The sequence below is a fragment of the Dunckerocampus dactyliophorus genome, chromosome 2, assembly GCF_027744805.1.
Source record: "Dunckerocampus dactyliophorus isolate RoL2022-P2 chromosome 2, RoL_Ddac_1.1, whole genome shotgun sequence".
Lineage (NCBI taxonomy): Eukaryota > Metazoa > Chordata > Actinopteri > Syngnathiformes > Syngnathidae > Dunckerocampus > Dunckerocampus dactyliophorus.
Window position 1 is genome coordinate 10,516,115 of NC_072820.1, and position 24,333 is coordinate 10,540,447.

The 24,333-nt window shown below is 40.3% G+C and overlaps 1 protein-coding gene across 1 annotated transcript; it reads right to left on the minus strand.

Moving 5' to 3' along the window:
• Nucleotides 1-1,294: 1,294 nt before the first annotated feature.
• Nucleotides 1,295-24,333, minus strand: LOC129177365 (collagen alpha-4(IV) chain-like). Its single transcript, XM_054768429.1, has 48 exons — nt 24,202-24,333; nt 24,033-24,114; nt 22,314-22,356; nt 20,568-20,639; nt 16,800-16,934; nt 16,627-16,671; nt 16,431-16,547; nt 15,793-15,858; nt 15,661-15,696; nt 12,881-12,943; nt 12,771-12,806; nt 12,659-12,700; nt 12,462-12,545; nt 11,787-11,831; nt 11,645-11,716; nt 11,527-11,571; nt 11,394-11,447; nt 11,242-11,305; nt 10,782-10,886; nt 9,728-9,886; nt 9,610-9,618; nt 9,427-9,516; nt 9,102-9,253; nt 8,918-8,987; nt 8,726-8,832; nt 8,420-8,603; nt 8,271-8,342; nt 8,062-8,169; nt 7,757-7,975; nt 7,531-7,686; nt 7,245-7,412; nt 6,972-7,115; nt 6,740-6,850; nt 6,459-6,637; nt 6,284-6,347; nt 6,086-6,160; nt 5,831-5,938; nt 5,528-5,635; nt 5,369-5,440; nt 5,085-5,213; nt 4,669-4,776; nt 4,414-4,569; nt 4,239-4,346; nt 3,953-4,090; nt 3,638-3,754; nt 2,229-2,417; nt 1,877-2,160; nt 1,295-1,802 (listed from the first exon to the last, which is right to left on the minus strand). Exons 2-48 carry the CDS (start codon nt 24,083-24,085, stop codon nt 1,545-1,547), a joined length of 5,019 nt encoding a protein of 1,672 aa, XP_054624404.1. The 5' UTR covers nt 24,086-24,114; nt 24,202-24,333; the 3' UTR covers nt 1,295-1,544.

Below are 24,333 nucleotides of genomic sequence, written 5' to 3' on the forward strand. Positions count from 1 at the left end.
CATGGAACCAAGCAATAATATCATTTCTGGCTATTTTGGGATACAGTGTGATACAGTTAGTTACTGTAGACCAAAATTTCAGGGAAAAAAAAGATGCACAAAATGCTATTACAGTAGTTCGAAAAGGTGCTCTGCATAAAGCATTTAAAGCAAGGGTGTCTGGACCTTTTCCACCGAGGGCCACATACAGAAAAATGAAAGGATACGAGGGCCACTTTGATATTTTATAAACCAACACATGTATTGCAGATATGCTCGGAAGTTATATACTGTATATTTCAAGAAAAAACTGCATCTCAGCTTTGTGATATCGGTGAAAAAGTGTATTATTAATTGGCTTGATATTATCAATTGAACTTCAGCCTTTGCTCTTTTTTTCCCATTTTTGCTTTTTTAATTTTTCCAATATTTCATCTTTCTTTCTAATCTTCGTAAATTTTCTTTTAGTAATATTATGACTTTATTCCCGTAATATTTTCACTTTTTTTCCATAATATTATAACTTTGTCCCTAACAAAATGTTCCAAAAATTACTACTTTATTTTGTTTTGTGTGTTTCTCATAATTTTCAAACTTTTTTTTAATTACATATTTTTTCTTTAATATTTCACCTCTATGCTCATAAATTGACATTTATTTTACTCATAATACTACAACTTCATTCTTGTCAAACTGCAGTTTTTTCTCTTAATATTTGGACTTTATTCGCGTAACATTTCAGCTATTTGTGCCCATGGTTATTTTTTTCATTTTCCAACCATTTCTTTTCTTCTTGTAACTATGACTTTATTCCCAAAATATTTCAACTTTATTTTTGTAACATTATAATTTTTCCAAAATTACACATTTATTTCTTGTTTTGTTTGTTTCTCATATTGTGACTTTAAAAAGACAAGATATTTTTTCTTTACTATTTCATCGACAGTACATGCTCGTAAAATGACATTATTTTTCTTCATAATATTACAACATTATTGTAGAACTATGCCTTCTTTCTCTAAATACGTTTGACTTTATTCTTGTAAAATTACTGCTGATTTTTCCATTTTTTTTTATGATGTCTTTCTTCTTTTTTTTAGTTTTCTTGTTAAATTATATTTTTGGAATGTGCCGCGGGCCAATAAAAACCCGACAATAAAAGGACCCTATTTTGACATAGGAAGGCTGCTTGGGTACGTAGCACAATAACAATGAAAGAACAGCTCCATCTCGTCTTCATGTGGAGCGAGTCACCGCCCAGACATAAAATTTAATAAGGGAGAGTACACAATTTATTGTTTTTAGGTTTTACTATTAACAGTAGTTCACTTCTTTTTACACATAAGAATGTTAAAATAGCATGTTAGCATGTTAAAATAGGATTTCATTAGGATTTCATTAGTATCCTTTGAAGAAATATGAGGTACAGCGTCAAGATAAGCACCAGTCATCCATCCATATATGTTGATATTATTCATGTAAAAAAATGTGACCAAGTTTAATTCTAAAGTCCATAATATAACTCATGACTATTCTTAATCAACCATCATGTGCCCAGAGTTCCTCTACTGTTTGAGGCAGACATGACACTGACTGGCTGTACGTCGCTGCCTCTCAGCAGCTTTGATGGTACCAGGCCTCGGGGTGACAAACTGATCTATGGGACGTATAGCTGTCAGCCAAAAACTGTACAGGTTGGCAAAGTAGTGACAAGAACCTCGTGCGCCTTGGCACTCAATGATCGGGTGAGTTCGGAAGTCCTTAAGGCAGCTCCCAGTGGACGCCAGAGACTGACCGCCGCCCTCGTCGCCTGCCCCTGTGTGCTGGAGATACACAGCAAATACACACTCAGGGAAGAAAATAGCATCATTTTAGAAGAATTTATGAGAATACTCACAAGGAGGAACGAATAGCCCGTCCACAGACTCCTCCATCCTGATGGGCAGTTAGGAACCAGCTGATCCTGGCTATGAAAAGCAACTGCAGGTGAGAGTGTCTCACACACCACACAGCGGCTGATGTGGGAGCTGATCTCCTGGCCAAAGAGTGGCATCATCGGTATGGCAGCCGTGGTAGAGAGCCAGTAGGATTTGTCATTACGGGCGGAGTAGTGGCATGCAGCTTTGTTGCAGTAGGAGAAAGGCATGGTGGAAAACACGGGCAAGCAGGAGCCAGCTTGACCTACAGACACAGAAGGAAATTAATATTTGAATTGACAGCAAAACTTTCATTTCATGGTGTTTACTTACCAAGGTCCTGTGTATGAGCCTTCTCCTGTCCCTCCAAGTAGACCAGACTGTAGCCAGCCCAAAGATGAACGCTACCCTCAGGACACTGCGGTACCTGGACTGACTGACTGTGAAGAACCAAAAGGAAGCCTGACCTTGATGTCCCTGTGTAACCTGGCACGCCTTGATCACCGATTGGACCTGGGCTGCCTAGAGGGTGGATGGATGAGTGACGCAAGGAGTGAGAGTGTGATTCATCTGGTGCCGTGGCTATGTCAGCGACCTTGGTTCCATTAAATCAGTCGGTATGCATGTATCCTCTTTCTGTTGCTGCACTGTCATTGGTTGGCTTCGATGCATCACTGGGACAAATGCCTGCCAGTCACTACAGCAGCACCATTGGTACTGATATCACTCGGTGTGTGTAAATGTAAAGCACAAATAAATATTATCTATTTTTTATTTGACTTACCCCATCGTCCTGGCAACATATGCTTCGAAACTGAGCACATGCCAGATCGAATTTTAAATTACTGTACAGTGTTCGCTCGTTTATCGCTGGGGTTAGGTTCCAAAAATAACCCGCAATAGGTGAAATCCGCAAAGTTATTTTTTAAAATTATTGGATATGTTTTAAGGCTGTAAAACCCCTCACCATACACTTTATACACTTTTCTCAAATGGGCATTTTCTCACATTTCTCTCTTGTTTAAGCACCCTCAAAGTTCAAACCTTCGTTTGAATTTTCATGATCAACCTAGGAGGTTGGACACATAAGAATTGTTAATACTGACTCACACGTATTTCATAGTTCCTCTGACCGTGCCTCTCCGTCCTGGCGCCGCTCTGCTGTAGCATTTTTGCATCCTTGTTAAAACTTATTGCTACTGTCGGCCTTATGCTGTTTTCCTCCGTCTTTATGTAACGAACCAAAGATTCATTTATTCCGTAATGGAGCCCTACAGCCACGTAACTTCGACCTTCCTTCAGCATGTCCAGGAGTCCAACTTTTTGTGCAATGGTTAGCATCTTCCTCTGCCTTTTGGCTGCAGAGCGTTTCAGTGACACTGTAGGTTTTGCCGGGGAGAAAACTTGAGAACATGCAGAGTTCAGAGTCACACTGCTAGCTGTTTGCTAGCGATGAACACAACACATTGATTGACAATTGTCTACAGCCAGTCAGGATGCAAAACACAATGTACGGGTTCTCCTTCAGCCAATGAGGTCGCAGAACACAACGGGTGGGTTCTCCCTTAGCCAATCAGGACGCAGAACACAATGCACGTTCAGGTTCAATTTGCACAAAAAAAAAATCAGCAAAACAATGAGGCCCGCAAAATAGTGAGGCCGCGAAAGATGAACCGCGATGTAGCGAAGGATGACCCTATACGTCAAATTTAATTAATATTAATATTAATATTAATATTCACCTTGAGGCCCAACAAACCCTGGCTGGCCATCATCTCCTTGTTCTCCAACAGGACCATTGAGTCCAGCAGGGCCTGGTGGTCCAGGGAGGCCTCTAGATCCAATGGAACCTTTTGTACCTGTAACACAAATAAAGACAATGAATAGCTCAAAATAAAAGAATAAAAATCTTGCCTTGTAGTTGGTTGGCCACAATGCGAGCAGATTACAAAGGGGAAAAGTGAAAATACATTTCTCAATTTGCACTGTTTTTTGGTTTGAGTGTATTCCTGGACAAGCATATGTAGACATGCACATACAGTATGACAATGCCTTGCCTTTTTGTCCCCAAATCCCGGGTGGGCCCATAGCACCTGGGAATCCAGTGGGTCCTGGGTAACCAGGTGGTCCTGGGAGCCCGGGAGGAGCCTTCTCCGGCCTTTCAGCAATAGAATCACCAGTGGCCCCCTTAGGACCTGCATAGTATATGGTTATTCCAAGTTGCACTGCATAACTGTGCAACAACGAATTTAAATTAAACGATAAGAAAATGTGAAATAAACATTTTAAAGGTTCCGTTTTGATCAAGCAGTGTCCAAAATAAGCATTCACTGTGCTACTAACCAGGGTCTCCAGGTGGGCCAGGTACTCCTTTCCTTCCCGTGGGTCCAAAGACACCTCTCTGTCCTTTTGCTCCCAGAGAACCTCTGGGACCAGGAGGGCCTCTCTCACCTGTAAATGCGTATTTCTCCTCAAGCACAGGTGCATTATGTTGAATTGTCATTTTTGATGATTTCACCTTTTGGTCCGTCAATTCCTCGGTTATATGAAGGTCCAGGAGGTCCAGGAAAGCCCTTATCTCCCTTCCGGCCAGGAGCCCCAGGTAGGCCAACTGGTCCCGGATCTCCTTTGTACAAAATTACATCGCCTGGTTGCCCTTGCGGGCCAGGGGGACCTATGTAGATTTCAAAAAAGCAAAACATCAGTGATAAGTTCATTCACATGCAACTCATTCTAAAGTGTACCCATACACCTAATAAAGACATGCACAGACCTGGGGGTCCGGGAGGTCCTTCATATCCTGGATCTCCATAGAGTCCTGGCAAAAGTTTTTCGCAATCTCTCCCAGGATATCCAGTATCACCTGGAGAACCAGGTAAACCTAACAAAAGAAACGTAATTTAATTCTGGTGACTTGTCAGTGTTGATTACAGATGAACAGCTATATACTGTATATTCAGTACATACATTACATTACATTACTTCATTAACCTGGTGTTCATTATTCACATCCTTCCAGTATTACTGACCAATCAAAGGCTCAAGATAATAGATAATGCAGCGATATCAACTTTGCCAAAACTTTTACTATATGCAGTGTGGGCTAACAAAGATTTTCATTGCATTTTGCCTCATCTGATGACATTTCTGCATTCCTCATTTGAGGTCTTGAGGACAGATTGTTGGTACCTGTGTCACCTGGTGGACCCATAAAGCCTTTTGGCCCAGGAAAAGAGGGTCCTGGAGGCCCTGGCAGTCCGTTGGACCCTTTGACTCCAGGGAAGCCATCTGGTCCTGGGCGGCCTGGGATAGCTCCTCCTGGAAATGATAAAAAAGAATACGTATTTAAGAGACGGTATACACCACAGTAACTGCAGATATTAATCATTTAACACGGATCAGTTAATACAATATTTGTATATGTCTGTAAGACACATTTATACTGAATAACAAACATTTTAAATCCCCCTTACCCTTTGCTCCTTTCATGCCCTGTGGTCCTCTTAGACCATCCAGTCCAGAAAGACCCGGAGGCCCGGGGACTCCTTGTATAAGACCCAAGATTATTAACATTATACAATTTCTACCTATTAACAATCTAACAATTAATCAGAGTCAAAACAAGACATTACCTAAAGGTCCATTTGGGCCTGGTGGACCTGGAGGACCGACATACCCAGTATCACCTTGAACACCTGGAGCACCTGGATGACCCGGATTACCACGAGGCCCAGGGTAACCTGTAAAAGCACTTACAGTATATATACAAGGCACTCCAGCATATCTGGTTAATAGAATGTAATAAAATAAGCAGCATCCAGTATTTATGGTTTTTTAAAAGTACTTGGTTCAAAATAGAACAGTATTGTTTAAATTTACGCATACAAAGAGCAGCACCGCTTCTGTTTAGAATTCAAACTGTCATTGAAAATAACCTGGTCCACCAAGTCTTCCTGGTTCTCCGGGAATGCCTGGTTGTCCAGGCTTTCCTGCAAATCCTCTTGGACCTGAATCCCCTGGATCCCCTGGAGGACCAAATGGTGCTGGATAGAAGAGACGGGAGGCATTAGTAATGTCATCCTGTAGTCAATTGCTTTCCATATTTATTTTAAATGTAAAATGTTTTACATATGTGTATCTATTGTAATTACACTTCTTTGTTCCGTCAGAGTACTATTTTCTAAATTTACCGCTGAATCCTTTCTCGCCTGGAAGTCCTTTATGTCCTGGTGGTCCAGGTTGTCCATAAGATTCTCCTGGCTCACCTGGAGCAGGTTTTGCCTCATTTAGTTAGCCCAATTTGCTAAACATTAACTCCATCATGACATCATATTTGCATGACTTCAGATTTGCAATTTATGGTCAACGTTTAATACATTTGGACTTACCTTTGCCACCTGGAAGTCCGTGAGCCCCTGTAATTCCTGGGAATCCACTAGGTCCAGGATCTCCCTTTACAAGACACAAATACATTAAGGTGTGTCTGTTGTAAAAATATTGTCATGTCATGTCATGTAATTTGTTTCATTACAACAGTGATATTTCTATGAATATTTTCTGTACCAGATCTCCATCACGCCCAAGATATCCCCTTGGCCCAGGAAAACCTTTAAATCCTGGGGTCCCGGGATCTCCAGGTATCCCTTGCCTGCCTGGAACACCAGCATCACCTTTAAATCCTGGTGCACCTGGCAACCCTTCTGGTCCAGGATCACCTCGCCCTCCTCTTTGGCCCTTTCCACCTATAAGATACATTTAATTATTCATTCAATATATTGAACATGGCTATGGTAAAATGACTGTGAGTTCACAAAATTGTTAAAATCAGTAATTTAGGAAATTGCCTTTTGGTCCTGGTGGGCCTTGTTGTCCTCTTGCGCCTGGTAAGCCTGGTGATCCCTTGGTTGTGTTCACCAGTCTTGATGGTCCAGGTAATCCTCGTGGACCAATCATTCCTGAATGGAGCCACAGATTTTAAATACTGACCAGTCTCGTTAATAAAGCACTGGAACAATTGTAGCTTTACTGAGGTTACAGTAGGAGTCCAAGGCAACACACACAGTGTAGTCAGGTTACCTTTACTACCAGGATATCCTGTTTCTCCCATACCACCTTGTTGACCGTTAAAGCCTCTTTCCCCCTGCTTCCCTCTGGGTCCTGGAGGTCCAGGAGGTCCAGGTAAACCTCTGACTCCAGCATGACCAGGGAACCCTCGTTCACCTTCATGAAGCATAAGTCAAGTCTCATTTCAACAAGACTAACTAAGTACTCCCGTCTGACTGGGCAGTCCAGGGGTAAACAACACTTTTCATTTGAGTTTCTGTCTTCTGGAGGTTTGCCATGGTTCACCTTTCTGTCCTGGCCAGCCATCAGACCCCGGATCTCCCAGATGGCCTGCGGGTCCTCTTGGTCCTGGTGGGCCTGGTAAACCCGGAGGACCGGGAAGACCCGGTGCACCCAAATGACCATGACCAGGTAGACCTATATCTCCCCTTGGTCCTCTCTGACCGGGAAAGCCTACATCACATTAAAATACATTTTCAGTGGAAAAACATAGATGAGTAGATGATATCCGACAGCTTGTGAAATTATCAAATCATATCAATAGTTGTGAGTTTTACTGCATTATCCTCACCTGGAATGCCTCTCAGTCCAGGGTTTCCTGGAGGTCCTGGAGATCCAGTGAGCTCACATATTACGCAGGGTAGGCCTGGAAGACCGGTAGCTCCACGATCACCAGTGATCCCTTGTTCTCCTTTACGACCTGGTTGTCCTGGTTTACCTTGTACTCCTGTATTTTTTTTTAAAATAAAAATATTGAGATTGTACTAATGGTAAGGATGTTCAACACATAAGCTTACCTGGATATCCTGGGCTTCCTGGACTGCCAAAAATTCCCTTTCTTCCCATGACTCCAGGGGGGCCAGGGGAGCCAGGGAGGCCTGGCATAGCATTGAGAACATCTCCTGGGGAACCTTTCCTCCCTGGTGGACCTGGCGTTCCAGGAGGGCCTTGTAGCCCATCAAAGCTACCTCCACGAGGGCCACGGTCACCTGGTTCCCCATTTAAACCTTGAGGCCCTGTTTTAAATAATCATTCCTAAGTCAATTGATCCTTAACCGCTCATCTCCTCTGCTATATAAAAATGGTCTTAAAATATGACAACCTGGAGGTCCAGTCCCTCCCATTCCGCCATCATCTCCTTGGGTGCCTTTAGAGCCTGGAAGTCCTGGGCCTCCCGGGATTCCATTCCTTCCTGGATCACCTGGAATCCCTATACAGATTCAAGATAACAACAATATTGAATTACAACAGGAATTAATAATGACTGAAGTGAGGTAGGAAGTTTCTGTATAATTGGGAAGCATGTCTTACCAGGTGAACCTGGTTCTCCCTTAGGACCAGGGAATCCAGTCGCATTCTCATGACAGCATAGCTCAATGTCACCTGACAATAGTGACAATATGAGTTCTGAAGTACATACGTGAGGTGAGTAAGATCTGTGCAAATAGAGAAGAATCAACCTGGAGGACCCTTTCGCCCTGAAATTCCTTTAGGGCCTGGATACCCCTGGTCTCCTTTCAGTCCAGGTGGACCCTGAGGGCCTTGGAAACCAGGACCTGGAAGCCCAATCTGCCCTGGAAGCCCTTTAGGACCAACTATGCCCGGGTCTCCTTTGGGACCAGTTACTTCTATGTATCCAGCACCCTGCAAATGTGAATAATCAGGTGTGGTTAGTTGTGATCAGACTAATTGGTAACAAAACGTGTTTTTTTAAACATACATAATTAAGTCATACACATTTATAATTATAAAAATGCACCACTTACTGGTGGTCCAGGGTCTCCTTTCCAACCAGGGGGACCATCTAGCCCTGGTATACCTGGTTTTCCAGGAGAACCAGAATATCCAGGATCTCCTCGGTCTCCCTTTGCGCCTTTAAATCATAAAATGATCTCAAGTTTTATTATTGTAATGTAGAAGGGTCTAGAAGTTTTCACATATTTTGAGGCCATGCTCACCTTTGCCAGTGACAAAGGAATCCCCCTTTTCGCCCTTTACTCCTTTTAAACCAACAAGTCCTTTAATCCCCTGCAACAAAGTTGTGTTAAAATGTGTGTTTTTGCAGCAGTACCATGTAACTGAATTGTGTTTGATAGTTTGCATTTGAACACAAGGTTCCTATGGCATTCCTAATGTCCTCACATATGGCCCGTGGAGACCCTCTTCTCCTTTCAGACCTGGGTCCCCCTTAATCCCTGGAGTTCCTGGTAATCCTGGAGATCCTGGATTACCAGGCAGACCAGGGGGACCAATTGGTCCTTGGCCGAACCGACATTCACAACCGCCCTGACAACCTGTCGATGACACCATAAAATATTTAATATTATACATTAATGTTATACATTGGTTGTGTTGTTCAATTCTCCTATGTTTGGAAATGGGGGCAGCTGTATTCCATTCATTTTGAACCATCAAAGAGATGGCTTTTCTTGAAGGTTAATTTACTCAACAACGAAAAAATAGGCACCTTTATACCCTTTGACACCTTTGTTTCCACGAGGTCCTTTGGGTCCATCGTCACCAGGGTCACCTCGGTCACCAGGCACACATAAATAATCTATGGCATCAACCAACATACAAGCATAAACATAAGGTCATTTCTATATACAGTCGATACAATTATGTTTTCAAATTATGGCATCATACTCACCTCCGCATCCTTGTTAAATGACAAATAAAACATAGTCGTGTTAGATTCATCACATTCATCAAGTTATGACTGTTTCAGTAATGTGCAGCAAGGACATAAAGATGGTTTTTTTTTTTACCTGGAGGACCTGGAAGTCCCGTGACACCTTTAATTCCACGAATACCTTTTCTTCCCTTTGGTCCAGGGAGTGGACTGATTAAGTCTTGGTACCTCCCTGGTTCTCCCTTAAAGCCCTTGGGACCTATGGGCCCTCGTGGGCCAGTGGGGCCCTGGTCATCTGTGAAAGTAAGACAGGCAATGAGACAAGGGCTATGGGAAAATAAACAGGACTTAAGTGAAAGTCATCCATCTATCTGTTTTCTATATCGCGTGTCCTCGTTAAGGTCACAGGTGATCTGGAGGTGACTTTTTAGCAAGTAGGGAGGTACACACTTGACTGGTCACCAGTCAATCACAGGGCACATATAGACAAATAACCAATGACACCACTTTCACATCTATGGACAATTTAGAGTCTCCAATTAATCTAACATGTAACTATTGGGGATATGGGGAGAAAACCCGAACACATACGGGGAGAACATGCAAACTCCACATTGAGATATTCCAACAAAGATTCACTCGGCTCTCCTGACTGTTAGGTTGACACTGTTTCCTTGTACAGTTGTCCTTCGCTACATTGCGGTTCGAACATTGCATTCTACGGCGTTTTTTCAAAAATGAATTTATTAATAAATGAGTTCTGTTTTGTGGTTAAATGTGGCCTTTTGTTATAATTTTTCAATCTGCATATTTAAGCAAATTGTACATCTCCTTGGCCTAAATTAAGCATTTTCAAGCATAAAAACAACAAACTGAAAGGATATACAAATATAAAGCTTTCAGAGGACGTGATATGAAGTGTAATGGGCGCCACACTCGACTCCATTCATTTTCAATGCAACCTGCGCGATAGGGCGATTATCGCATGTCACCGTCCAGCCGAGCCACACAGGAAATTTGCGCGTGTGAAAGTTTGTGCACGTGTCTTGTGACGCAGTCCCAGAAAGTTGAAAATTTTTCAACCTTTCATCGCAAACGAGGACCAATCAGCGGGAGTTTCACTGATCAACCAATGAGCGGACAGGATGCTAATCAGTACCCTATACTTGCCGTGTCAGGTGAGTTCTAACCTGGAAGTGTTAATCCTCGTGGGCCAGGAGGTCCTTGCATGCCCATAAATCCAGGGTCACCTGGTAGTCCAGGAGTTCCAGGATAACCTTTTTCACCTTTTGGACCTGTGTGTGTAACACAAGACTATCACTAGACAGAACACTACTACAACCATGGGGAATAGTAAACAATAAATGCTCAAAACACTAATCTTTAACAACTTTTTACCCAAGTGCCGCAAGGCATGCTGGGTAGCTGGAATCATCATCACAGCGATGCTACTATATATTATATATTTTCTTGTTTTGGACTTTTTTTTAATACTTAAAAGCTTTTTTGTGGAATACTTGATGCCTTCATGCCTTGATGACATTTTTCTTGCGCTTCAGAAACCACATACAGTATACATGCGTACGATCACATAAGTGAACACCTAATCTTTACGGTGAGCATTACTTGAGAAGGTCCTTCACATCTCACCTGTGAGGCTACTCCCATTCAAATACTGCAAGGGACCAGGCAGACCTTCATCTCCTCGGTAGCCCTGTTGAACGTGACAGAAGTCATATTCACTGTAGAGCAGCTGAGATGAAACTTTTCTCCCATTATTCAATTCTACATTGAGAGCTCACCTTTGGTCCAAGTCTTCCGATGAGTCCCGGAAGCCCCCTCTCACCCAGTAAACCCTAAATACCAAAATATCTACCGTAAAATATCTCACAATAAGAGCATGAATTAGTTTTTTTTTTCTATCACTGGTTGTACCTCAGATCCCGGTGGTCCAATCCTACCGGGAGACCCCTGAAACCCCTGCGGAAGAAAATAGTATTGCATTTGTGTTATAGGCTTCCTATGCATACATGGTCATTGGAAAGTGACTTGCCCTAAGTCCAGGAAAACCAGGGATTCCTTCTTCTCCTTTCATTCCCAGAATGAACACGTCCCCTCTTCCACCCTTCAAAAATAGCAATAATAATTAATTCCCTGTATTTATCCTCTGTCTGTGCTACAAGTAGAAAGCGTACTTGTTTTCCCTTTGGTCCACATGGTCCAGGAGGACCTCGTTCACCCTGCACAAAAAAACATGAAGCATGGAAGAGGACTTTATTGATAATCGAAAGCATGATAGATGATAACATGATGATTGCTATTTCAGGCTGCGTTCACACTTGTCATGTTTGGTTCGGTTAAAAGGAACTGTGGTGCATTTGCTCTGCTGGTATGGTTGTTTTGGTCAAGTAAGCAGACTGACACCGCTTGAGAGATGGGTCCAGGTGCGCTTTCAAGTGAACTCTGGTGCAGTTCGTTTCAGCTCAAAGGTGAACACGACATGGACCGGTCATAAAATTTAAAAAGCATGCAAATATGTGAGAGAAAATGTTGCCTCTCTGCTGTCTCTCTTTGACAACCGCACTCTTGAGAAGCATATATTTAAGGCTTTTAAAGCTTGTGAAGATATAATGTAAAAATAACCTATTTATTTTGGTTTGGAATATGGTTTTTGTCACAAAAGCTGCCCAATCAAGTCTTTCCTTTATGCATATGTTCTTTACTGTGCAGTCTTTGGTCCCATGACGAAAATACGGGTGTGACGGCTAAGTGAACTGCACCGAAGTCTGCTCAAAGTATCGTATCTGTTGTAAATTGTTGGTTCAGCGCAGAGCACCATACCGCAAGTCTACCGCAAGTCGAGCACACACCTTGTCGCCTTTCGGTGGCAGGAAATCTGGAGGCAACACGATCACTTCTTCTGGTCCTTGTGGGCCAGGTGGGCCTTGGTCACCCTGGTACAGCACATGGACGTAAAGTGGTGAAGATGTTTGCACAACACAAACACACACACACACACACACACACACACACACACACACACACGCTGCTGTAATTGGTGTCTTACCTCATCACCATCTGTGCCTGGCAGTGATCGTCCAGGGACACCCTGTACAAAAGAAATCATTTGAAAATGTTTCTATTTTTGTGGCTTCCTGATTATACAGGAGGAAACTCACTGGTTGTCCTTTCACACCTTTAAGGCCTCCCAACCCCTAAATGAAGCAATAAACGCCAGATTTAGTGTAATTTCTATAGTTAATGTATTAATTATATAAAGGGCATTCACCTTTCGCCCAGGTGGGCCTGGAGCACCAGTGTGGCCTTTTGGTCCGGTGACTCCTATTGGCCCCTGGATTAATAAAAAAAAGAGTCGACTTCATGTAATAGAGTCAGAGACCTCAATATGTTTTTTGTCACAAAGTTGGTATCTTCTGGCTGGAAGTGACTTTAAGAAGTTTGTGATATTATGCAAACACCTTTGGCATTTTTGAGGACGGTTATTTTTACTAGAGTTGTCAAATGATTACAAATTTTAATCAGATTAATCACAGTTTTGAAATCAATTAATCATGATTAATCACCATTTGCAACTATGTCTGAAATATGCCCGTTTTTACTCTATTTTATCGAAAGAAAGATAAGAGACCGGACAGGATGATATATATTTGTACGTTTTAACAGCGCCACATGAACTGAAAATTTAAATCAAGCTAAAAAATAGCACACATGCACACAAATGTCTTTACCTAACACTAGTTTCTTTAATATTAGCAGAACATTTTGAATCACACTTTAACCATTTCATTGTGAGCAATGAAGGATTGCGTTCAAAGACACGACGTCATGTAAGTTAAATTCAAATTTCAGTTTATTTTCTGGGCTTTTTGAGCATACTTAAATGCAGCAAATTGTACTTCCACATTAAGAGTTACAAACTGAGTGATAACAATAGCAACTTATTGTTTTTCTTTGTCTTTCAGTTTATTTAGACCACACATACGCGCATAACAAACGTTCGGAGTGTCCATGAATGCATCTCGTCTCTTGACAATGAGGAAGTGTCGTTCGGAGGCTGAACGGACTAGAGACGTGTTTGTGAGTTGGAGATACATACAGTATACGGCGTTGGAATTGCACTGCTGTTGATGTGTTCGTGTCAGAATAAAGTTATAAAACAGCGGCAGACTCCGTGTGATTCTGTGGGGAGCTACACTGTGCCGCCGTCTATTGTCATAACAGAGAAGCGTGGCTTGCCGTGATGCGTATGCGTTAATTACGCAAAACGTGATGAATGAAATAAATTAGTTACCGCCGTTAACGCGCTTTTGACCTTTTGAAAATAATTTCTAGCCCAGAGCTTATCTGACAAGTTAATAGTCTCTCAACACTTCTCTCAACACACATTTTCCCATGCTCATCGTGACACGGCACAATAACACACCTGTCTTATTAAAAAACATAAATACACATAAACACACGTGTATTTCAGAGCATATTATTAAGGATATGAGGATATGATAACCCAATGCATAAAAATGATTCTGTAAAACAAAACTGTATGAAATAAGACCACTAAATTAGATATTAAAGCACATTTATGTATTGAGTAATCACCAAAGAGGAAAAAAAACCTATTGGCAGACATCGGCTGTGCTGTATATTAAATATTTTCATGTGATTTTTGACTTGCTGCCCGTGACCCGCCCAGAATGCATCCGCAATCCCGATCCGACAGTTGAGAACAGTTGATCTAGTGCTGGGGTGTCCAAACCAAGGTTGGTTCCACCAAGGCCACATACTGAAAAATGAAAGGATGCAAGGGCTACTTGTATATTGCGTAAATCAGCACACGTAGATACGTGAAGAAGTTGTATATATTTCAAGTAAAAGCAAAGCATATTATAAGTTTGAACTTCGCTCTTTGCTCTTTTTTCCCCCAGCCATTTTTGCTGTTGTTGTTTTTTTTTTTTACATTTTCCAAATATTTCAAATTTCTTCTCAAATAATCTTTGTAAATTTTCTTCTCATAAAATTATGAGATTATTATGACACTATTCCCGTAATATTAATATTAAAAACTTTTTCTCCAACCTAATTTTCCAAAGATGATAACTTTATTTTTTAATATTTCAACTCTATGCTGCTAAAATGACATAATTTTCCCTCATAATATTACATGTTTATTCTTGTAAAATTGGGACCCTTTTTTTTATTTAGAATACCACTTTTTTCTCCTAAAATTTTGACTTTATTCTCATTATGGCTGTTTTTTCTATTTCTGCTGTTTTGTTTATTTCAAATTATTTTTGTGTATATTTCTTTGTGTATATTTTTTTCTTGTAATTATGACTCTATTTTAAATATTATTATTTTAAATATTTTGACTTTATTCTGATTTATTCTCATATAACATTTTAACCAACCTAACTTTCCCAAAATTACAACTTTATTTATTATTTTGTTTGTTTTTCATAATATTACAACTTTTAAATATTACTTTACTCTTTAGTATTTCGAGTTTTCGCAACTAAAATGATGCTATTTTTCCTCATGATGTTAAGACATTATTCTTGTAAAATTGAGACTTCTTGTCGTGAGAGCACAACTCTTTTCTCTTAATATTTTGACTTTATTCTTGTAAGATTACTGCTGATTTTTTCAATTTTTTCTGTTTCGTGTTTTTTTTTTAGTTGTTAAATTATATTTTAGAATGTTGCGTGGGCCATTAAGAATTAAAAAAAAAAAAAACAACTGCAGTAGGCTCCAAATGGCCCCCGGGCGACACGCCACACACTCGAGCGCATTTTACTAAACTATAAATATGGAACATATGCATATGTGTAAGAATAATTTTGAACTTCAACAATGTTTTTTCAATCTTTTCAATTAAAAATAAAATGAAACAAAAACTAGCAAAACGTTTTAATTAGTATATCACAATGCCTTGCAGTCTTCTGCCACTTTTCACATTTCCAACTAAAAGATACATTCACCAAATAAAGATGCACATTAAGACAATTTAGCCCCTGTGTGTGCTTTAAAAAAGTGAAAGTAACATAAACATACAGGCACACCATGATGTCCAGGTCTACCAGGATCTCCCTGAAGGAAAGCAAACAAGAAAATGACATTGACTGGTAATAATGGAGATTGAATTTTATTCAAAAAGCCGTGAAATTCATAAAAATCTAATCTTACAGGGAGTCCAGGAAGGGAATCACCATATAAGAGGTCTCCCTTAAGTCCTTTTGGTCCAGGTGATCCCTGACAAGTAGAGAGACACTATTATTGAGGATGGATGTGGCTGTAGAATACAGTATTCATATTTACTATGGAATAATTGGCTAGAGAATAATTATACTTCCACCTGATTATGCATAATATAATATAAATATTATAAATAATAAGATGTAACTTGTCACAAATCGCTCAGTGTTTATATTTGCCGTATCCCTGTGTGATGATGATGCGGCGAGCGATTTGTGAGGTCTGATTTCTTTGGATGTTTTTGTGATGCATATGTACTGTATATGCATATGCATATGTGAATGCATGTTGTTCTGAGAAGCCAAACTCTTGACTTAAATGACCCAGCAACTAAGCGGAACAACGTTCCTTGTCACGGAAATCCGACCACACCTGGACTTGCGGGACAAGTGGGGGGTAAGTGACTGGTGATGCACTACACTGCTGATGGGGATGTCATACAACTTCATGTCAAAAGATCCGAACTATCCCTTTAAGAAGAAACTATAGATTCTACATAGAAACTATAGATAGGTATTTAAATGTTTTTGTCAAACGTGAAAGATCAGAATCTGAGCTGCTCTACTCACAGGTGGCCCATGGAGACCATTCAAGCCAGGAAAACCAGGGACACCAGGTTGACCCTTTGCCCCCTGACAGCCGTCCACTCCGGGCAAACCCGGCTCACCTGCTGCTCCAGGGTGACCCTAAAAAAATACTCTAATTAGTTCTTCCAAAGATTTCAGAAGAAGATGAGAGAGACGTCCTGATCTGTGGGTTACTCACCAATGAGCCATCATTACCAGGAAAACCTGGATCGCCAGTGTTACCCTAAAATGTAACAAAAAACAATCTAATTGGTGTTTTGTGACACTTAATTGCAACCATCCATCCGTCCATCTTCTACGTCGCAACAGTATCTGTTGGAGTCCTGCACACACGCTATTATAAGAGTTTACCCGGGCTCCTTTGAGTCCTACTGGGCCTGGTGACCCCTGTGTTCCCAGCTGGCCTTTCGCTCCAAGTGTCCCTTCACTGCCCCACGGCCCCATTGGCCCCCGAGATCCTTGCTTGCCTGGTTTACCTGGTGACCCCTAGAAAAAAAAAAACAACAACAGTGTCTCAGACAACTGCAGAGCTCAGAAATACTAAAAAATAATTTCTGTGATGGACGTTACAAGTGGTGAGCAAGAATACGATACATTTTGGTGAAAATCTGGATACAATTCTGACAATGCAAATAGTGGAGTCCCATCAATGTTTCCAAACACATTGGCTAAAGTCCCCAGCAGAGGGTGCCAAAGATCATATGCGCCTAGGTTTAGAATTATTCTATAAAAAGCTGTAGTTCACAGATTTTTATTTAAATAAAAATAAAATTACATCAGACAAACAATTATTCTATTCGTCGATTAATCTGAACATTTTTGTTTTATTAATCTAGTGTCCTATATTAATCTAGTGCCCTATACCAGGCGTGTCCACACTTTTTTATAGAGCGCCCCATATTGAAAAATTAAAGAATGTAAGAGCCACTTTGATATTTGGTAAACCAACACATGCTAAGAAGAAAAAACTGCATCTCATCTTTGTGATATATGTGAAAAAGTGCAACATTAGTATGAACTTCGGTCTTGCTCTTTTTTTCACATTTTTGCTGTTGTTTTTTTTTTTATGTGACACATTTTTCAACGTTTTTCTCAAATACTCTTTGCATGTTTTCTTTCTGTAATATTTTGACTTTATTCCCATAATATTATAACTTTTTCCCCAACTTTATTTTCCAAAAATGATAACTTTATTTTGTTTTTGGTTTTTTTTCTAATAATATTACAGCTTTTAAAAAATAATGTATTTTTTTGTTTAATATTTCAAATCTATGCTGCTAAAATAAAATTATTTTTATGACATATTTCTTGTAAAATTATGACTTTTTTTCTCTTAATATTTCGACTTTATTACTGCTGATTTGTTCATTTTGCTGCTGTGTGTTTTTTTTTTTTTAAGTTTTCTTGTTTAATTATATTTTTAGAGTGTGGATAAGGCCCCCGGGCGGCACTTGGGACACCCCTGCTGAACCTCTAGATGACCCAAATCAGTATGAACCAAAAACAAAGTAGTTTGGTCCACATCTTATCAAAAAAGAGGCAAAAATGTCAATCATTGCTTTCCAAAGTGAAAGCTGATGTGTGTGAATATCTTGGTTTGCCAAAAACCCAAAGATAATATGTCTGCTTTCGTGGACGTCTAAGAAAATTGAAAATATTCACATTTGAGAGTCTGAAATCAGAGGATATTAAAATTTTTATATCAAAAAACAATAAATAAAATATCAAGAGAGTTGTCGATTAATTGGCTAGTCGATTAATAGGGCTGTCAAATGGTTCAAAATTTCCACAAAAAATCAAAATTTTCAATGATGATTCATCACCATTTGTAACCATGTCTAAAATCTGCCAATTTGTAGTGTATTTTATGAAAAGAAAGCTACATTAGAGGACAGGATTATATATATTTGTATGTATGAACAGCTCCAAATGAAATGATCGAAATGATCAATCTAAAAGATGTATTTTCCTGACAGCAGTTTCTTTGATAGCAGCAGAACATTTGCATCACTCTAACCACGTGGTTATGAACAATGTGGGTTTGCGTACAAAGACACCACCTAATTTAAGATTCATTCACGTGTTTTGAGTGTAGATGTTCTGGGATTTCCGAGAATACTTAAATAGAACAAATTGTACTTCCGCAGTAAAAGTTACGTTAGTGAATGATAAGACTATCCACTTTGTCACGCGCTGCAGTGACGCCGTTTAGTTGCCACAGGTGAGCACCTTATTGGTCTCTCTTTGTTTGTTTTGATTTGGTGTCCCCACCTTTGCTCCTTGTGTTTACTCATTTAAGACCTCGGTCCACCTTGAATGGGGGGAGCTAGCACACAAGCCGGTGTTCCTTATTATTGCTACCCCTTTTATTTCCACCTGTGGCGGCAGGAAGGCGTCGTTTGATTGGTCCACATGGACGCCACATCACACGCTTGTGTATCTTTTTCTTCCAAGAAAAAAAAATCAGTTTTAATGAGCCTGTCTGCTCATTGGTATATTTTCTGTAGCTATATTATCTTCTGTGTTTTGCTTTCCTGTCAGTCTATTTTATTTACCTTTTTTCGTATTTTTCCCTCTTGGCCTTGGCGTTCTTTGGAACGGCCATTAATGACTGTTGACCCTACACCACACCTTGCTGGTGTGACACACGTAATGTTATTTTTGTCTTTATGTTTATTTAGACCACACATACATGCATAATAAAGACGGAGTGTCCACGAATGCACTTTGTGGTTGTCTAGTGACAACGAGAAAGCTTCTTTCCGATGACGAGCTGACGAGAGATGTGTTTGTGGGTTGGAGATACGTACATACATGGTGTTGGAACTGCACTGCTGTTGATGTGTTCAGGTCAGAATAAAGTTACTAGAGGGCGTCACACTCTGTGTGACAGCGTGGGGACGTTATTGTGCCTCCGACTGCTGTCATAACAGAGAGGTGTGGCTTGACCAGGGGTGGACTTGCCATTAGGCAAACACAGGTACGACTTCCTGGGCCCTGCAAACGTCTCATTTGAACTGATTTTTTTCTTCAATTTAAAGTGCATATTACTGTTTTGGTCTATCATGATCATTTCGAACACTCCCCCCCTCCCTCCTCATGCAATGGACTATTCCATGTTACTCCACGATTGCAGCCTGATTCCGGAAGACAGGAGAAAAACAAACTTGGCGGCACACGGTTTCCCCGGTGGAGCGGAGAAGGCGAGAGGAAAACAAACAGATTTGATCAAAACTACAGAAGGTGTCAACCGTTTTCACGGTCACAACAAACGTAGACACACGAGGGCAGCAGCACCGCCGCTGTCATTGTCAGCCGACAATGCAGTAGTTTTAGAGACGAAGCTGAGCGCGACACTATTCATCACAAAGATGTGAGTATTAACTACGTAAACTATCTTAAATGTTGCTTAATGTTCTTATCAATTACAGTAAAAGCGCTGAGATTCATTTCTAAGATAATAATAATCCCCCGGGAGGATTTGAAGAACTATTTAGCTCAGGAAATGGGAGGATTTTCTCATATTCACACTTGTTAGTAGATGACAAACATTCATTTGAAATGTTTTTTGGAGGGGTATATAAACATGACGATATAACTAGCAGTTTAAGCCGACAGAAGACTGTAAAAGATTTCAAAAGCAGGAAAAAAGTGGCCTAAATTCCATACCACATTTTGTAAAAATTAAAATAAAAAAAAAGGATGTGGAGGGCCCCAATGATTAGGTTTGCCGTGGGCCCTCAAATGACAAAATTCGCCCCTGGGCTTGACATGATGTGGATGCGTTCATTACACTAAATACTTTTAACGTAATTGGTGAAATAAATTAGTTACCACTGTTAATGAGCTATTTTTGATCATTAATCATCGATTCTTCGAATAATTGTTGTAGCTCTACATATGCATATGAAATAATTGTACAAACACAAATGTATCAGCCGGATATTTGCTGAAATTGCATTGAAAGTTTAATGTTCAACTCACATCACAAGCCACAAGCCATTACCTGCAAGTGTAAACCACAGTCAGTGGTACTGTACTGTTCTAGCAGTTTTTGTTCAGGTGGTAAAAAGCTGCACAACCACTGGCTACAGTACTGGTGAGCAAGAGACTTCTTACCCGTGCACCTTTGGCAGGAAGACATTTACACACAGAGCAGTCTCTCCCCTCACATGGACCTTCAACTTTGCCCTGAAAAACAAAGAGAAAATCAACAAAAACATCCAAATTGGTATATGATGTGGCACGATATGAATGTGTTTGTGTGTGCAAAAAACAGAAAGAAGCACGTGAAATTAAGTGACATAACGTCCTGTGTAGGCCACATCTGCCATTTTTCACTATGATGAGAACTTGAAGACAAGAATTTCCCTTGGGAAAGTAGACTGTAGCAAAGCCTCCGACAGGACAGCTTTCCCAAATGGACATGGCCAAATAAGGACCTTGACCTTGAGGAGAGCGCTGTATAAGCTTTATCATTCTCTAAATACTATGAGAAGCTGCTGACAAGCCACTTTGCACCTCCAAATGCAGACATTTGGAGAGTTTTTGCTGCGCTAACAAACACGGACATGTTTTCCCCGGCAGCACCAAATATTTACAATTAGTTTATATACAAGGAACTGAGACTCCGGTGACTCAACCTACATCCCCAAAACATACAGTAGACTCATTATATCAGCCACCTGAGAGTGCTCATAATAGGCCAGGGGGTGGGGGGTGGGGGAGGTGGGGTGTTTGTGGCACAGCAACTGCTCATTGAAAAGAGCGATATGTGCGTTCGTCTTAGAGCCTCCAAAAGTGTCCAATATGAACAGCAACAGTCGCTAAGTTGGCAACACTGATCCCTCCTGCTAAGTCTTCTTATTCCCTGGCACAGTCAACAAGCAGCGTTGCAATACCATCTACTGTATGGAATTCTAACTACAAGCTACATTAACACACAGTTCCATGATAATGTGTTCATGAGAATATTTGTGGTGGTCCAAATATACTGTATTTACTGTAGATAAGATAAATGAATGTGTGGAAGGCACTATACCTGTACAGTCGTCCCTCGCTCCATCGCGGTCCGAACATCTTTCCTCCTCACTTTCGTGGTTTTTAAATCAATAATTAATTCATTAATGATCACTGTTTAGTGGGTGACTACGGCCTATTATTAGTAAAAAAAAAAAGTAGCACATTTTACGTATTATTGGCCTAAATTGAGCATTTCAAGCATAAAAATGTTCTAAATAAACTTCAATAAAAATACGGGCTAAAACGCAACTCTGCATCCCCGACATCACTTCTTGCCCACACGTCCGGAGCATATTTATTGCAAATGGCTTATCGTCCTATGATTATATCTACTATATTGGGTAATATGAGTGTAAGGGTGACTATAAGGGTGTTATTTCATGTCTAGAGGGCTCTAATAAAGGTAAAAATTGTATTTAGAAAGTCATAAACAGGTTTTCTATGTTGTAACTATGAAAATATTCTGGGCCCAATTAACCGCGATAAACGAGGGCTTACTGTACTACAAAGCAGCACGTATGTATGTCGTGTGAGGAAATGCGTTACCTTAAATCCATAAATACCGCCTCACTGTGTCAATGTGTCACAAAGATGCTCTGTGCCATAATTGCAGCTGACATAATGAAAAGCAGTGGTTTTCACTATGCACTGTAAGTAGCTTATAATACATTGCAAGGTATTTGGAATGGAGGTGACAGAAAGCTGCAAACACACCGGAAAGCAATGCAGTCTCTCATTAAACAGTCATAGCATTGTGTCAACGGAGTAGGAAGAAAAAATGTACACATACTTATAATGCAGATGTTGTATTGGTAAGATGTTTAAGGTTTATAGAAGGCTTACTGCATCAAGCTGCTGTACAGTGATGAGCAGGACAAGGAGCCACCTGCAAAAGCAAAAAAAAAAGATATACTAAACAATTGTGTTAGCTTTGTGCACACATGTTAACGATGCGATAAACATGTCACTTGATTTTATCGCTAACTGTACAGTAAATACAATAAAATCACAAATACAGTAGTCATCTTTCACAAAGAAAAAGGTTGTGTGACACACCGCAGGCACCACAGTGCATGTTTGTATATATAGAGAACTTTTCAATTTATACAGCAAGTGTGCAGATGTGTCGATCATCTGCACGAACGGTGAACAAGTGTGTTTCTTCAACTGTAATGCATACAAAGGTCACATGACTTGAACTGCCACGTTTCGAAAATGGTACTTCAGTGGCCAAATTGCTGGCAGTCATCTTCCTGATCATTTCAGCAGCTACCCAGGCCACCTGTCACTTGGCAGAATTCATCATGTGTGCCCATGTGAGACCAATAAAACAAGTGGCATGGGCCAGCCACTCGCCTGTTTCTGTAAGAAACTAGCGGCTGACGGAGCAGTGCACAATGGACAAAGACGGACAAAGACAAAGACAAAATTTTCCGCAAAGTAGGATTACTTATTTATAAATGGAATATTTTCATAATCAGAGCATGGAAAACCTGTTTACGACCTTCTAATTAGGTTTTTTCACATTATTAGCAGCCTTTCGACATGAAATAACACCCCTATAGTAACCTTTACACTTGTATTACCCACTATAGTAGACATAATAACAGAAAATACGACATATTAGACATAAATAAGACATAACACAGACTCACACGTAAGCATTACGAGAGTTCTTTGCTTATATTTCTGGACAGCGTACTTCCTGCTGTGGCTGTTGTCTCATCAATGTAATATAACGAACACCTGGTGACCAGTGTAGAATACTACAGATGCATCTTTGAATGCATCTTCTGAATGCCTTATATTTGCATTTTTGTTCTTTTAGCCATTTTTATTTTGAAAATTGTTAATTGAATTTAACACGATGTGCTTAAATATGCATATTTTTTGACAAATAATAGGCCGCAGTCAACTGCAAAACAGCAATAATTTATTAATTCATTCATTTAATTTGACAAACTGCTGCAAAATTCGAACGGCGAAGTTGTGGAGTCCGACTGTGTTGCCTTTGTGACTATATTTTACAGGCTTGTTCATACGCATTAAGTTAGTTATCAAATCGTACTCTGTACTAAATACAAACTACATTATAGTAAGTAAAAACAAAGCTATCTGCTTGAATTATACATATTGATTTGAATTGTTGCATCACTGCTCTGTGTTAAATATAAAAGGTGCTGACACCATTCTCAGACAGCTGCTATTATGACAACTTTATTTTTGCACAATTATTTTGCTATAGAATCACCACTGTGTTAAATATATTTTGATGTTAAATTAATGAAAAATGTATTAAAATGTGTTTTAAATATCAGAGAAAAAGCTGCGCTCTCCGGTGGGGTACTGCAGCATCACCACCAGTGAACCATGTAGGAAGAAGAGGTGAACCTAATGCTGTATAGTAAATTCAATGAAACAGGCTTGAAGGACATGTTTTCTGCAGATGCAAGTTTGGGGAAAAAAAACCTGCCCTAGATGTTCAGTACCTGATATCATTTTACACACATCATTTTATCACACACTTGTGTACGTAAAGTATGACCACACAGTCTGGCTCACCTGACGATGCACAGTGACAAAGCTGTGCGTGAGGAGCTCATGTTGGCTGCCATGTGAACAGGTGCCACCTCACTGCTTCCCTCTGAGGTGGACAAACAGAATTAAGATGAATGTGAAAGCACCCTTGCAAGATGTGCACTGCAATGTATAAAACTCTTGGAAAACTCACCTCAAAGTCATTCTCGGCAGGATGATGTCCAACAAGATGCAATCTAATCTGTTGCAGCTAAAATCCCTGAGTGAGATGAGGATGCTGTTTGGGCTGGACATCATGTGTGCGCCTCCCTTCTTCAAGGTCAAG